The 17,137-nt window shown below is 43.4% G+C and overlaps 1 protein-coding gene across 1 annotated transcript in view; it reads right to left on the bottom strand.

Moving 5' to 3' along the window:
* Positions 1-14,404, bottom strand: part of Eif2ak3 (eukaryotic translation initiation factor 2 alpha kinase 3) — a 67,382-nt gene extending 52,978 nt beyond the window's left edge. Inside the window, exons 1-2 of the mRNA XM_027429543.2 lie at positions 13,913-14,404; positions 469-598 (exon numbers count right to left, since the gene is read on the bottom strand). Coding sequence (XP_027285344.2) covers positions 469-598; positions 13,913-14,235 — 453 coding nt within the window. The 5' untranslated portion in view covers positions 14,236-14,404. The remainder of the gene's footprint in view (positions 1-468; positions 599-13,912) is intronic.
* Between the last annotated feature and the right edge of the window lie 2,733 nt (positions 14,405-17,137).

The following is a 17,137-nucleotide window of genomic DNA, read 5'->3' as shown; positions in this document are numbered from 1 at the left end:
ACCTCCACATGTACAATATGGCATGTGTGTGCCTGTGTGCCTGGGTCCTCTCTTTTCCTCCACCTCCTCCACTCTAATAATACATACATTTGGACCTTACAAAAAAGAATTAGGATGTACAATACTGAAGAAAAAAATGGAGAAAATAACAAAGCATAGGGTTCTGAAGCAGCATGGATTTCTAACTAAGAAATCTCAATTTTTGTTCCTCCTTGGGGACCTTACAATGCAAAAAGATGATCACGTGATCAACCAGGTACTATGCTATATGGATATAGCAGACACAGTTCTTTGGTTACTTATGATTAATACATTTACTGCCTGCAGCAATCCTAAGAAGTAGGTGCTATCATCCACCCCATTTTACAGAAAGGTGAAGTGACTGCTTGATGTCTCTGACCCAGGCAAAGGCTCCAAGCTCAAGGCTCACAAGAAGGCACATTCTCACCACAACTTGGGTTTTCTTACCTCTGGCTTGCTGAGGCTAGATGAAACCAAGGAACCAGATCCCACGTCCAAATCCCACTGCTTTTTACCATGATTCTCAGCATCCAGTGCAGCAATTCTTCCATCTAAAGTGCTGATAATTACTAAGGATCTGTAAATGAAAAATAAGTAGAACACAATTTGGAAAGCCATCTAAGACACTGCGCACTTATCCTGTCACTTGAAAGAAAATTAATCCCATCAGAAAGAAAAGAGGGGAAACCACTGCCCCTCCACCTTTAAGGTCTTGTCACCTATCTGTCTCTAGAGCAAGTCAAGTAACTTCACTTTGCTCTTAATTTGCTGATGAAGAACCCTCAATTCCTAGGTCTCCCCTCCTCCCATATCCTCATCACCATGAGGATCTCAGCATCCCTGGCTGTGTCCTCTCCTACTTTCTTTTCCCCACCTCCTGAGATCCATTCCTTTGCAACACATTCCTCCCCAAAGTTTCTTTTGTGTTGGGATTACAATAGTGTACCACTACACCCAGCTTTTACCTGAGCCTTCTTGCTTATACATTATACAGCAAGCACTTACCTGAATGAGCCCGGACCCTGGGACCCCTCCCTAAACCTTCATTCTCATCCCCTTCCCCAAATTTTTACTCTGTTGCTAGCTTCCCTAAAGAACATGGCTTCCCTATGGAAGAGAAGACCTCTCTACCATGACTCTTGACTACCAGTTTTTTATCTCCTTGCTACTTCTGACTCATTTCCTTCCTCTTCTCCCTCTTGGGGTCAGGCTGTTCCACCCATCACCCCTCCTAATGGTCCTGTGCTGGCCTTTACATAGGTCACCAGCTTGTTCCTGCAAGAGTTTAGCTGCTGGTGACTGTCACTAGCTCACATTACTTCTGCTCAGTTCTCTGGGTTTTTACTGTGTCTACCTTGCATCGGCCTCTCCTGAGACCTTTGAATTTGTCAGGACCACATTTCAAGCATCTCACTCCAGCTGCCAAGTCTTTTCTTTCCTGCTTGCTTCTTCTTCTTTGACTCCCACAAACCTCAGACTTCACGAGAAGGTATAAGTCACTGATCCTACAACCCTCACTACCATCTCGCCCTCAGGTCTCTGTTATCCACAATTGTGAGAAAAGCATTTGTTGTTTCTAGCCTCCCAGTCTATGTCACTTTATTATAGCAGCCTGAATACACAAGAATAGGATTCAAATTTCCTATAATTCCCAACTTAAAATCAAAACCAGCTAGGACTTGTGGATATGCCTATGTTCTCAGCATCTAGGAGGCTGAGGCAGGAGAATTAAGAGCTTAAGGCCAACTTGGGCTACATAGAAAGACCCTTTCTCATAGCCCCCTCTTAAAAACCCCCAAAAGTCCAAACACTAAATCAAGCCAAACAAGCCACTCTAGCCTCTAAACCCTTTCTTGTATCTTTCTACAACAAAACTCCCACAGTACCACAGCAGTTCTCACTGAAGTCACTATTGATCTTTACAAATACTCAGGGCCAAGTATCACTTTGGGAAACATACTCTTTATGTGACTTTTAAGATACCATATTTTCCTGATTTATGTATGCATTTATTTATTTTTATGGAGCCAGGGTCTCTCTAAGCAGCCACATAGCCTTGGTTGTCCAGGAAGTCATTATGTGCAATAGGCTGGTCTCCAACAGAGGTCCACTGCTTCTGCTTCCAAGTACTGTCACTAAAAGTATGTGCCACCATTCCTGGATATTTTCCTAATCCCCCCACAAAACAGAGACTCCTGTAGAAAACCATAACCAATGACAACGAAGAGGACAAAAGGTCATGAGATTATGTGGTACTCAATCCCCACCACAACATCTACAACCCCTTAGGCTCAGAAATCATTTCAGAAGAGGGAGTGGAAAGTTCATAAGAATCAGGGGACCAGGAAGTTTGCTGTGAGATTGTGTCCCCTAGAAATGTCAGAGAAGCTACATCCCTGAATTCTCATCAACAAGGTTGCCTAAACAATCATGATGCCAACGGACACGATAATGATAACTTGTAAGGGTGTAAGTTCATAGGAACTCAACCCTAAAACAAACAAACAAACAAATAAACAAACAAAACTACTAGAACTGGGGAGTTGTGGGAGTAGAAGAAAGTCTACCCCAGGGAAGAGAGCTCTCCCTACCCCTTGCAATTGATTATCTAATACCAAGTGGACAGCCCTGAAACACAGAAGAAACTTTATATGGAATGGACAGGGTGTGTGTGTGTGTGTGTGGAGAGAGAGAAAGTACAATTAAAGAAAAAAAAGGCCATGAATTTGAAAGAAAGGGGGTAAGTGGTAATGACTGGAGGGAGGAAAGGGAATAGAAGAGATTATACAATCACATTATAATTTTGAAAAATAAAAAATATTATAAAAATTATTTTTCACTCAATTCTATGATCTTCTTTCTCAGTTCCATTTTCTGGTTCCTCTTCATCTTTCTTGCCTCTTAAAATAGTCTTCCCTACGTTTAACTGAAGCTATAACAAGTTCCCTAACAGGCTTCTTGCTATATCAAAGTTGATATATCTAAAGTCAAGACAATCCTGAGAATCCCTCAAATGTTCAAACAGCATTTTACTGTTATAATCTTTTTTTGCATGGGGAATACACCCCAGATACACAGCAGACTGTAAATTTCACATTGGATGGGAGAATAAGTTGAACACCGGTTTCAACGGAACTGGTTTCAATTCCTAGTTAGACACTAGGAATTCATTGGGCTTATTTGCCTGCTTTAAACACCATGCAAGAGCGATGGGTGAGGGTGGAGGCTCAGCTGGTAAGGGTGCTGGATGCCAAGCCCAACATCCTGAGTTTGATTCTTTGGACCCATATGGTAGACTGAGAGAGTTAACTTCTGAAGGTTGTCCACTGATCTTCAAATGTGCGCCCCCCCACACACACCAAAAATAAAAATAAAAATAAAAAATAAATAAAATTTTACATCTTTTTAAAAGACCACACAAGTTCCAACTCTGTATCATTATGTTCCTGGTTAGGGTTATAAGGTACAGTTTCACTCCCTGTATTGCATTTGATGTACAATATGCACACAGTAAGGCTATAAGTTAATCAAGGAAATAAGTTAATATAAACTCATTTGAGGTATTTCAAAGAACAATTTGTAAGGTGTGTGGTATACCCCATGATCCCAGCACTCGGGAGACAGAAGGATCTTCAGCAAGCCAGCCTGGACTACATAGTAAAACCCTGTCTAAAAAAACAAACACAAAATAAATGTAATTACCAAATTATGCATTAATTTTATTATTTTTTAATTTTACAGTAGTAACCCTTTATCTTATTTGTGATAATAAAGATTTGCCATATAACTTTAGTTGAAAAACCAAGGAAGAAGACCAGTCCAATTCCTTTTAAGCTTTCTACCTGTTGCTGGAGCTGGTCTGCAGCTCTGAGGTCAAGAGATTCTGACCTCCCAGCCTCCCGAGAGCTCTGTGGAGTGTTAAGAAAATAAAATAAAACAAACCCTATAAAATCCTCTACCTCTCGTTTCACAGGCTGGGATGTGCATGACAAGTTGGCAGTAACAGACTAGGAGTGTTCACTTTGGCTCCTTCCCATAGCAAGTGTTCTAAGGGATCCCTCGTGCCGTAGCTGGAATCACCTACCTACAGTCAGAGATGGATGCTCACTGCCACTGACTGAGAAAGCAGCAATAGCCAGACTGCTAAAAACAAAGAGCTCCAGCTGAATTCAGGGATAACAAACGGACAGAGGTAACACCGGCATCAGAGCAGAGAGATGAAAACAGGGAGGACAGAAATGAATGCACTATTTCAAACAAGATGAAAACCCCTAACTTCTCCAAGAATCAAAGAATTCACAGGTGGGGCCTGGAAGTCAGACCTGGTACACATCTCCATGACTCTGCCTTTATTCTCCTCAAAGTTTCACTCCATGGGGGTTTTATAATTTTTATTCATATATTTATTTTGCAATGTATATGTATTTCATGACTAAAGGTGACAGCTGGTGTCTTCCTCAGTTTTGCTCCACATTTTATTTAAAGTTTTTTTAACAAGATTTATTTTTAGCTGGGCTTGATGGTACATGCCTTTAATCCCAGCACACAGGAGACTAGGCAGATTTCTGTTGCGTTCCAGGTCAGCCTGATCTACATAGTGAGTTCCAGGCCAGCCAAGGCTACATAAAGAGACCCAGAATCCTTCCCCCATGCCCCCAAAAGATTTTTTGTATGTAGTCTGTGCATCCGTATGTTTTGTATGTGTAGGTCATGTTTGTGGGTGCTTGTGGAGCCAAAAGAAATTTGGGTCCCCTGGAAGAGCAGCAAGTACTCCAGCATGCTGAGCCATTCTTCCTGCCCCTCCACTTTATTATTGAGACAGAGTCTCTTTTGGAACCTAGAGCTTGCCAATTCCCTCTAGTCTAGCTAGCCAGTTTGCTGAGGGTGGGAGGAAGGGAGGAGAGGTGGTTCTAGTTTCTACACCTGCAGGGCAGCAAGTGCCTTGACCACTGGGCCATCTCCCGGTCCCTCACCTTGATTTTTAATAGGCAAAATAGAGCTATTTCACCTAGCTCAATATAACCCAAACTGCCTGATCATAAAAATTATGGCCGGGTAGTGGTGGCGCATGCCTTTAATCCCAGCACTCAGGAGGCAGATGCAGGTGGATCTCTGTGAGTTCAAGGCCAGCCTAGTCTACCGGTGAGTTCCAAGACAGCCAAGGATACACAGAGAAACTCTCGAAAAACCAAAGTAAATAAAATAAAATGACAAACCATTTTTTTTTTTTCGAGACAGGGTTTCTCTGTGTAGCTTTGGAGCCTATCCTGGTACTCGCTCTGAAGACCAGGCTGGCCTCAAACTCACAGAGATCCTCCTACCTCTGCCTCCCAGGTGCTGAGATTAAAGGCGTGGGCACCAACGCCGGGCCAAATGACAAACTATTAAAGGATCACAAGAGAATGTATAGTGACATCCAGGGTGAATTTCATGCTAAGCTCAGCTATATCAACTGAATTGCAACCGAGGAGGCAAAGAATTCATGACTCGTTAGAACATCATCTGTAACCACTTCTGGAAGTGCTGGTTCCTTAGTGTAGCAGAGCATCTGTTTGGGATTCCCAGAAAGCACCACTCCAAAACCTTTCCAGCTACTGCAGGAAGGGTTTCCTGATCTATTCCCTTTTCAAGTGTCCCACTGAGGTCTCTGCTTCCCACAGACTCCCACCTACCCTTCCTATAGCTCTCCATCTCTCCCTACCAGGCACTTTCTCTGTACTGCATGCTCTTCCTGGAAAGCCAAGGCCTAGTTTCCTCTCTTGGGAAAATGATAGCCCCAAACAAGCCTACTTGGATTTGTGGTTCACCATCCCTTTCATGACAGCTCGGCAGGTAGGTTCCACCCCTTATCAGGATGACACACTCAGAAAATAAAACCTCTCACCTCTCTTTACATTATACCCATTCACTTTGCTACCTAACATAATGTAGACCTCACCCCCCATCCCCACTCTCTTACCCTCTAAAAGACAATAAGGTCATAGCCATGTACTCTTGATACTGTTTCCAAAGTTGCCCGAAAATTTGTCTCTTCATTACCCCTGTTTTGTCAAAACACCATAAAAGCCTGTCTGACACATTTTCTGGCCTCAGGACCATTTCTTCCCCTTTCTGATGAGTTTGAACCCACAGAAGAGCTCTGATTAACTTCTGCTGTGCCCACTACTTTGTAAGGGACAGAACACTTCCACAATTTAGCTCCTGTGTTCTTTCCTAATCTCGTGTTCTGTCTCTGCTGTCAAGCTAATCCCCTCTCCTCACACCTCTCTCAACCCATGACAACACACATACACACACACACCCGGGGGTTTCCAGCCCTTTCAACAAGGTTCCTTTGTTCATTCCATTTTCATCCTGTCTTTAAATGTTTCATCTGCCAAGTGCTTAATACTCCTTTTTTTTTTTTTTTTTACATTTATTTTGTTTATTTGGGGGGAGCATACATGAGCTACAATCTGAATTGTGGATGTCAGAGGACAATGTACAGGAGTTGGTTCTCTCTTTTTACAAAGTGGGTTCTAGGGACAGAGATTGTGTCATCAGGGTTGGTGGCAAGCTCCTTCACCTGCTGACCCATTTCAGTAGCCTGCATTGCCCCAGTTTTAAGGAAAATACTTTAAACCAGCCTAAATATTCAGGGTTTCAGGAAAGAATGAAGTATAATTATTATTGAAGGCTTGACATAATTTGAGCTCAAAGCAAAGAAGTTCACTCTTTTGTGTTTGTTTGTTTGTTTGTTGGGACAGAATATTTTATATAGCCTCAAATACACTGTGTATCTAGTACACAGTGGCCCTGCATACCTGGTCCTTTTGCCTCTGAGTGCTGCTGGGATTACAGGTATGTGTCACCACACCTGGCTTGGCTTTTTAATTAGTGTTTTCCTTATTCAATCTTTCATTCCATTCCATTATTTAAAAAACCTATAGTCCATGGATTCCCACTGGATCTCAAAGATCCCCTATATAGATCTACAGTGATCTGCAAACTCAGGCTTAGAAGTCCTGCTAAGTTCACTGTAAAAACCCCACTGTGCCCTTGCTTGTGTGATTCTGCTGCCTATTCTGACCAAGAGAATTTCTTTTTTTTAAATTTTATTTATTATGTATACAACATTCTGCTTCCATGTATATCTGCACACCAGAAAAGGGCACCAGATCTCATTGCAAATGGTTGTGAGCCACCATGTGGTTGCTGGGAATTGAACTCAGGACCTCTGGAAGAGCAGTTGGTGCTCTTAACCTCTGAGCCATCTCTCCAGCCTGAGAATTTCTTTTTTAAATTGTTTATTTCTTATTATGCATACTTTTGTGTGTGGACGCATGCATATCCATATGGATATCACAAGACAACTTTTGGGACTCAGGTCTTTCCTTCCCCCTCATTTTTTGAGCAGGACCTCCTTTGTTTCTGCTGAGACACTGTATTCCAGACTAGCTGACCTGCAAGTAAGTGTCTGGTAACTCTTCCTATCTTGATGCAGGAGTACTGGGATTATAAATGTGCCAACTCATCAAATGTAGTTGTTAGGTTTCATGGAAGCCATTTCATCCACTGAACCATTTCTCTGGCCTTTGACATTTTTTTGAAAAATGTATTTTGTGTGTACAAGTGTTTTATCGGCATGTATGTATGTGCACCAGGTGTATGCCTGGTGCTATGGAGCTCAGAAGAGGGTATCATATTCTCTGGAACTGGAGTTATAATGGTTGGTTGTGAGCCAACTGTATGGGTGTGAGCCACCATACAGGTGCTGGGAATCAAACCTAGGTACTCTGCAAGAGCAGCAAGTGTTCTCAACCACTGAGACACATCTCCAACTCCCACCTGACACTTCTTTTTTTTTAATGTTTTTTTTAAAGATTTATTTATTTATTATGTATATAGTGTTCTGTCTGCATATTTCTATGCAGGCCAGAAGAGGGCACCAGATCTCATTTAGATGGTTGTGAGCCACCATGTGGTTGCTGGGAATTGAACTCAGGACCTCTGGAAGAACAGTCAGTGCTCTTAACCTCTGAGCCATCTCTCCAGCCCACCTGACACTTCTTATATTCAAGGATTTGATAATATGACAGCGACAGTCTCTTCAGCTTCATGCCATAAGGATGCCTGACTATCACTACCATCTAGTTTATTCTGTAAACAAAGTTATTTCTGCTAGACTCTGAGCTTCTCTCCACTCTCAGTGCCTGTCAGTGCTTAGACTAGTAAAATAAGGAAATATTACACAAAGTAATTATATGATGTAAAGACATTATCTACATCAAACACACAGGCTGAAAAGATGCAAAGAAATGCAAGTTGCTTAGGATCATTCACAAATAAGTTTAGGACAGGGCTGGGGAATTCAGTCTTCCCAGCTCTGTTCGTCTATCAACTCCAAATCCTCTCTAATGACTATTATGTTACTATAATCTTTTTTTTTTTCTCTTTCCCCCATCCCTTCCTTCTTTTGCTTCCAGAAATGTCATCAAGGTGTCATTTATCTTGTAACCACTCTGATTATGTCCTTAATTAAGCAGAAATGACTTTGGGCCAAATGAATACACAGACTGTGTTGGGCTGATTTAATTTAAAGAACCCTTGGCTCTGACTTAAGTTGCCAGAACATCTGTCTACTAACACTTAGCTTGCTGTATTCTAGTAGATGCTAAGCTCCTTCATAAAGTCATTTCAAAGGAGTCTTCTCTCCTGTGGACTTCCAAACAGGTGACAGAAAGCATGATCTGGATTGAATAGTTTACAGATTAACAACTGCTTACTTTCTGCCTAGCGGTGGCAGCAGTGTAGGCCTTTAATCCTAGCACCTGGGAGGCAGAGGCAGGCGGATCACTGCGAGCTCAAGGCCAGCCTGGTCTATAAACTGAGTTTCAGGATAGTCAGGGCTACTCAGAGAAACACTGACTTGAAAACAAACCAAAACCAAACAAAACAAAAACACTGCTTACTTTAATATTTTCTATTTATTTCCTTCTAGTGAATATACTTCACAAGCCTGAAAATGTGATTCAATTGGATTACATACATACATACATACATATCCATCCCCCAATAGGGCCAAGAATCTTCCACCAAAACATACATTCAGTAAAAAGCTTGTATTTTCATACAAAAAATACAAAAAACAAAACAAGTTAATACTGATTGGACTTGACTCCCTAGTCCTCATTTACTATCTTGCAATCAAGCCTCCTTTATTTAAGCATATCATAAGAACAGCCAAGCTTCGAATGAAAACAAATATAATAACTTAAGCTGTCTACTATGCTTAATTGTTTCCATGCATCATCAGTTAGACCTTGAAGAAGCTTAAGCAAATTTACAGGTAACACAGGAGTAACAGAGAGTCCTTTTTAAAGACAGAAACATTTTCCAGGAAGGATATGGTGGCACATCCCTATAATCCTAGTACTAGGGACTCTGGATGATCATTAGCTGAGGCCAGCTTGGGCTACACTGTAACACTCTGTCTAAACACAACAACAACAACAAAACAACCCAGCATTTGGTGGTGGAGACCTGAGGATCATGAGTTCAAGGCCAGCCCGGGCTACATAAGGAAAATAAAAAAGCATTTCTATACTATACAATGAAATAATTTTTACTAAAAATGGTTACTCACAGATAGAACAGGGTTTTAAAAACTACATATTTAATTTCCTCCCCTCATATTTACCCCTGTACCTTACAAGTTCTCGTCTACCATCAGTTATTATTGTCTTACTTTATAGGTTTTGTTTGCTTTTCATGTTCCTGATGAAGCCCTGGGCCCCACTTATGCTAAGTATTTGTCTATCACAGAGCTACACCCAGGGCCCTTCAAAGTGTTTTAAAACAATTTGTATAAACAACTGCTTTCATTAAAAAGAAAAAGAAAAGGAAAAAACCAAGTGGATATGCAGCTTTGGTGGGAACTGGGGAGAGGGGGGAAGCAAGTGAAGGTACCAGGTAATTGGTATTGAAAAACCAAGTTCGAACTATTGTTCACAGCAACTGACAGACAGGGTCCTTTTTGTAAAATGAACACAGAGAGCTGGGTTCAAATAAAGAACAGTCTAGCCCTTGTCACAGATAGAGTCTAGGCATCAGTTAAGTTGAAGGCAATTGTAGAGAAGAAAGACAGTTCATTTATTGGTCCAAAGTATGTTTAATTTGGCTTACAACTTGTTTGGGAGGTTACTCGTAAATTCGTCTTTAAATTCGATTTTTGGTTAACCTCCAGGGTCTGGAGTGGGAAAAGTGAACACTGACAGGCCTTCGTGATTGACAATGCTCTCTTTCAGCACAGTATTCAGAGATACTGTTTATTAGTGGCCTAAAGAGGGTTTAAAACAACAAAATACTATCTGAGGAAGACCAGATTTCTGCACTTCTGATTCCTATGTGCTCAGTCTGGGAAAAGACAGAGTCAAAAGAGAAATAAAGATTCGAAAATTGTTTGATGTTATCTCATTTAACCCCAAAACTTCTGTTAGCAGGTACACAGATACCAGGAAGAAATGTCAAGTTCAATAACACTTTTGTTAGGAAGTAGAGGGAACAAGCAAGGCAAAAGGAAATACACTTTGCAATGAGTGTGACAAGCAAGATTAAATTAGTTCAGAACTTCAGAATGTCTTCAGTGTGAAATGACCAACCCATTGCAGGAACCCCAAGTAATGTAGGCCCAACCCACTGCAGGAACCAAGTTAACACTTGGCAGTTTGTTTCTTATGTTAGAATCAGAGCTGGTTACATAAACTCTGCCAGTATCCTTAAAATCCGATACTTAAGCATGTAATTGAGGTGTTCTTCCCTATTTTCTGTGTGTGTGTGTGGGGGGGGGGTGGCAGACCATTTACCAGCCTAAAGCTTAGAAGAGAACTTTCAGAGACTGCTACTAGAAAAACAAGCCTACATTTTTGGAAGAAAAGAATGTTTATCCAGTCAGTCACATGCCTGAGATGCAGAGTAAACATGTGGAGTGCCATGGACAAAGACGATGAAAGCTTATCAAAGGGGAAAATGAATCTCAGTAGGTCCCACCTGGCTATGCATCAAAAGACAAGGAACAAAAACACAGACCTTATTTCCCCGCCTCCCCCTGTTCTGCAAGCGCCATAGTTCTTCACAGCTGTTTGCAATCAACGCTTGGTTAACTCAAATCTGTCCCTCCAGCCATCCCCTTGAAACAAACAGGATATAGTTCTATTATTATGGAACTGTTACCTTCAGTTTTTTTTTTTTTAACTTGTAAACAGCAGCCAAAAACTTTTACTAAACTTTGACTATTTATGTCTTGCTGACCCAACTCACCCATATCTTCTCACACCATGATAACTTCACACTACGGTGCATTCCTGTTGGCCAGGGATCACATACACTTCTCCTGGCAGATTTCCTCTTGTTTCTGAGTAGGAAAGAAAGTGGTCCTCCTGACAACAAGCAGATCCTTTCCTGCATTCTGTAACCATGAACTCACGCTGGGATTATAATAAGCAAGAGCCCTCTCGAATAAAGAGCCACCTTTATTCCTTTTGTTTTCAACCTGTCTTATACAGGCTCCCTCCTCAGAGACTATCCGTGAGGAAGGGAGGAAGTGGGGCAGAAAGAGTGGTCCTTTCCCTTTTGCAATTGATTTCCCTGTTGTACTTAACTGGTAAGTGTGCTCACCTCTAAATCTTTGCAGACTCAGGCGTATACTCTACCCTAACTGTGTTTGTTGTCTCTCTAAGATAAAGGCATTTCCTGGGCCTTTTTCTTGAGCACTTCCTTTTTCTTATAACTGAGGTTATCTGTCCTGCCTTCCCTCTGGCAAAAGTCATTCATTTCCACCTTCTTGCCAAGCATCAGTCTGGATGTGCTGCATCTCTGAGACATCAGGACCAACACCAAAACCCCTTACTTTTCTTCCCAGGTTCCCTAAACCTCTTGATGTTCCTATGTTTGTTGTCATCTTCTGGCCACCAACTCTCCATCTTTAAACAGGTGTATCAAGAGAAGAACCAATTTACTTGCCAGGAAGCAAGATTTTGCTTCAACTATCTCTCATATTAGTCCCCTGAAATGGCATATAATACTGAACTGCTATAATGTTCTTTTCGTATCCTCATCTCAAGTTTCAGTAAACCCTGTTGCTAGAGAAGCATTTCAGCATAACTTTTGCTCAGGCCTGCCATTCAAGGTAACATTTCTTGCTGGGCGCTGGTGGCGCACGCCTTTAATCCCAGCACTCAGGAGGCAGAGGCAGGCAGATCTCTGTGAGTTCAAGGCCAGCCTGGTCTCCAGAGCGAGTGCCAGGATAGGCTCCAAAGCTACACAGAGAAACCCTGTCTCGAAAAAACAAAACAAAACAAAACAAAAAAACAATTTCTCAAATTAATATGTATATAAATCATATGGTGATCTATTACAACACAGATGCTTTGTAAGTTGGGTGGTACCTGATCTAGAAGTCTAACACGGTCTAACATGTTTATAAGTGATGTCAGGGTAGCACGAATGCACACATGCACACACACACCCAAAATGGTCTCAGATTAATTTCTAGCCCCATGCCTCTTGCTGCTTTAAGTCCACTACCCTTTTCAAGAACTAAATCATTCTATCACAGCAATTTCTTATCTACAAACCTACCTCATCCCTTTTCTCCACACAGTGAAAACCATAAAAGCCCTGATCACACATGGCACTTTATTTGCACATCCTGACAGCTAGACTGAATACTCCTCCCAGGGGCAGTGGCTACCTGCTAAACCTCAGGACTTCCAGTTAATCTTGGGCTCTGATCAGCCTTAGTAAGTACCTGCTGCTGTAGGTGTGTGTTCTCAGGAAAACAAAAATATTTCACTCTACTTCATGTAATTTACTCTGCACAGCTGCCCCAATCATCCAGGAGAGTCCACATATTAGCAAATGTATGAAAATTGTATTATTTACTACTTAAAAACTTTTAAATATAAGCATTCAAACGGTGAATGGAAAATTTTAGGACTTAGACTATTTCTAGTAGTCGATGGGTACATAGATCAGGGTTCTGATACTTGTTATAATTTAGTAACTACTATGTTATAAACTTAAAACATTTTCTAATTTAGATCTGGCTCTCCCTGTCTTGCTTTACCTAATGCTCTTTTATCATTCCTTTTGTTAAATGGTGCCACTTTCTCCGCACATGCTGTCTGAAAAATACTTTATCATTAAAGAGTTTTACATTCTATGCAGACTTTGAAGATTGCTTCAAAACTTGTCTCTTGGAATTGTATGTTTCTAAGGCTAAGAAACCCAACTGAAATAAACTATGGTAAACCCCTTTAAATATCAAAGAACTGCCAGTATACAAGAACCTAGCCAGAGCACTTAAACTTTTGTGTCGGGAGTGCTTGTTCAACAAGCAGATTCCAGATTGCTACCCAGAAAAGGTCTAGTTCAGTGAAACTTGGGCGGAGCCTAGAAAACTGTCCATAATACCAGCATCCCCCAGGCAATTCTGATGCAGGTGTTCCAGCAGATCTCAATTAGAGAAACAGAAAGCCTGGACTAGAGCCACAGCGTACTTGTATTTGAAGGACACATGTAGACATCTCTTTTGAAAGTCCTTTCTTAAAACAGTTGGCGCAAAGGTTCCAGAATAGAACAAGTTACATATTTGGGAGTGCGAGTGTAAAAGGGACCAGGAGGATGGCTAAACCCGAAAACAATGAAAGCAGAGAAGCGGACTTTCCTCTCTAAGCCGGGTGCTGGGTTCTCCGAGCATCCCTCACCCTCCTTCGAGGATGCTGTTGCCCTCCCACAGACCGGACCAGGCAGGCACTGCAAGCGAGTTAGGAAGGTGTGGCGGCTCTCCGCTTGTCTGCAGTCACTCGCATCCCTGCGAGAGGCGCTCGGACCCCGGCCCGCAACCTCTCACCTGCCGCGCGGCCGCAGCTCCACGTCGTCGTTGGGCTCCGTCGCGCGTGACTCATGTTCGCCAGCGGCGGCCGGCAGCGCCTCGGCGTCCTCCACGGTCACTTCGGCCGTAGTCACGGCGGGCACTCGCGCGGCCGAAGTCGGGGCGCCGCAGCCCCAAGCCGAACGCCGCGTCCGCCGTGGGCGCGGGCAGGCTGCGGGCGCGCGCGGCCGCCGAGATCCCCGCCGCGCACCCCAGCAGCAGCAGCGCGGCAGCGCAGCAGCAGCAGCGGCGCGGCGGGCCGGGTGGCGCGCTCCATCAGCGGCCCGCCCACGCGCGGGCATGGAGAGCCGGCCGTCGGCGCCCGCCCGTCCCGCCGCTCGGAGCCTCGGAGCACCGCGAGCGCGCGCCACGGACCCCCGCCGCCTCCCGACTTGGCGCCGCAGCAGCAGAGCTGCCCGGCCACGTCTCAGCCACCGCCACCTGAGTGACAGCCTTGTGCGGACATCGCCCATTGAGCGAGCGGTCCGCGCTTCTGCTCTGCGATTGGCTGCGCGCCCTGCCACTCCGAGCCAGGCGGACGCGCTCCCGGTTGTCAACATCATACCTACCAATCAAATTGTAGTCTTGCGTGTGGAAGCCCGGCCCTTTTCCGGAAGCGGTGACCAATGAGAAATGTCCCTTCCCAGAGTCCTCTGAGCTGATTGGTGAAGTTTTCCGGTTCCCGAATGCCTTCTCTGGAACAGATTGGCCTGCCCTGTGATTGCCCTCGCCTCTCGAAGTGAGGCGCTGGAGAAGGCTTGGAAATTATTGGTGCAAGTGCATGCCTTTCAAAGGCCTGAGATAACTGCTTTTTGATTGGTTGGAAGCGGCACTTAGTACGTGGCCGATTCTGACTGTGAAGAGGACGGTCCCCAGTGAAAGGGAGAGTGGGAGTGAGTCCCAGGTGGCCGGGAGGCGGCCGACCTTAAAGGGACAGATGCTTTTCCTCTTCCCGAGCCGAATCTACTTTGAAAGAAGAGGGGTGGGGGGAAGTGACGGCATAAGTCGGGTGCCCTTAGAAGAGGATGGAAGAGAAAAGACGAGTTTAGGAGTTGTCCAGTTAGTGGCCAGCACGGTATTAAGAATTCCAATTACAGCTTTGATAGAGATGACAGTGACCTGTGCAACAGATAGCCCAGTGCACCGTAAACGCCTCCTACCTCTTTATAAACGAGGAACCCAGGCCTGGTGCACGTAAGTAATCTGCCCAAGGTCACATAGTCACAGAAACGAGACTTTATTTCAAGTCTACTGATTGGTATGGCACGCCTTCAGGAGAAATCAAACTACAAACGGCCAAAGTGGCAAAGGTCTGAACGTTTAGCTAAAGCATCTAAAATTCTGTTAAGGCAGTCAAGAACATCCTGAAGATTTCTGAGCAGGTGTGTGGGACAGTAAGAAGTTGCAGCCTTCAGCATTGTATTCAGAACAGTAACCAAGGCGCTGGGTTTTTAAAGATGTTGGCAGTTTGTGTACGCTAGTGTCCATCTGTACACAAGCACACTCGGTTTCCTCCCGACCCTGATCCATGTAAACTCATTTCTCCCTTTAGTTCTTACCACATTCCTTTGCTCTTCTGTGCAACACATCTCTAAATTCCTTGTCTTTCTTCCTTCTTCTCCCAACACACACACACACACACACACACACACACACACACACACACACACACACACACACGCTGCACTCCATGTGAGTACTCCTCAACTCCACCCAAATTGCTCAGACTCCAGGCTGCTTTTGATGAATTTGAAGGAGAGTCTTGTTTTCATCCCAACTGTCTTGGACTTTGGAACTCAGTCATTCCTCTGTGAAATACTTTGTCACTTTTTTCCCTGATTCCCCATAGGGCAGGATATGACCTTCAAATGACCCCCCTGTTTTGCTCAGGATGAAGATCAAAGACCTGAAGTTCTTACCCTGTATATTAGCTCTCTAGGGTGGTCATAGCAAATCTCACAAAGCATATATTTTCACACTGTTCTAGAGGCTAGAATTCCACCACCATCAGGAGCCATCGGGACTGGCTTCTTCTGAGTCCCCTCTTTGGATTATAGATGGTCACTCTATTGCCTCTTCATGTGGACTTTGCACTACTTGTACAGATTCCTTTTCTCCATTTATTTTTAAACATTTTACTTTAAGTTAATATGTGTACCAATTGTGTTCTGTGTAGAGGAGACTATTTCCTTGGAGTTATCTGCCATCCCTGGCTCTGGCAATCTTTCCACCTCTTCTGCACAGAACTCTGAGCCTTGGGGCAGGGGTTTGATGCAGACATCCTATTTAGGGCTGAGTGCTCCAAAGTATCTCACTCCCAGCACTTGTCCAGTTGTGGATCTCTTTGTTAATTACCATCCACTGCAAAGAAGCTTCTTGGATGAGGGTCAAGCAATGCTCTACTCTATGAGTATAGCAATATGTCATCAGGAGTCATTTTATTGCTATGTTCCTACAGCAGAATAATAGTAGGTTTGCTCCTAAGCTTATGACCTATCTAGTCTCATGCTCTTGGTCACTTCAGCATGTCAGTTATGGGTTTCATCTCATGGAGTGGGCCTTAAAATCTAATCAAAAAAGTGGTTGGCTATTCCCATAACATTTGTGCCACTATTGCATATATGGACTCACAGAGACTGTGACAGGCTCAAACCAGACAAAATCCCAGCACTAACAAGGGGAAGTGGACACAAAGTCCCACCCCTAACAAGAAGATATTTGCAATTGCTACCTTCTGGGGAAAGGAAAGTTAATTTTCTCCAGTGGAGTCTCACTGGGTCTGTCAATCACACTCTAGGCAGGCCCAATGCCTATGAATAATTAGTTGGTTAGGAAAACATATGCGTGCTTCTTGCTTTGTTTTGGTGATTTCTCTCTCTCTCTTTTTTCAGTTTGCTTATCTGCTTTGATTTTTGGTTGTTCCTTCCACCACCCATTTTTAATGTAAAAATTTTTTACTTTAGGTATTTTTTTATGTGTATTAGTGGGTCTCTGAGTATAGGTTTGTACATGTGAGTGCAGTGCCTGTGGAGGCTGGAAGAAGGCATAGAATCCCTTGGATCTGGAGTTACAGGGGGTTCTGAGCTGCTTGGTGTGAGTGCCAAGAACCAAATTATTGTCCTAAACAAGAGCAATACATGCTTTTAAGCACTTAGCCATTTCTCCAGACCTTCTTTTTATTCTTGGAAAGACATTAGCCATACT

Source organism: Cricetulus griseus, chromosome 8, assembly GCF_003668045.3.
Source record: "Cricetulus griseus strain 17A/GY chromosome 8, alternate assembly CriGri-PICRH-1.0, whole genome shotgun sequence".
In the NCBI taxonomy this organism is placed as follows: Eukaryota; Metazoa; Chordata; class Mammalia; order Rodentia; family Cricetidae; genus Cricetulus; species Cricetulus griseus.
Note: the sequence above shows the minus strand (reverse complement) of the source record. Positions and strands in the feature narration are given on the sequence as shown.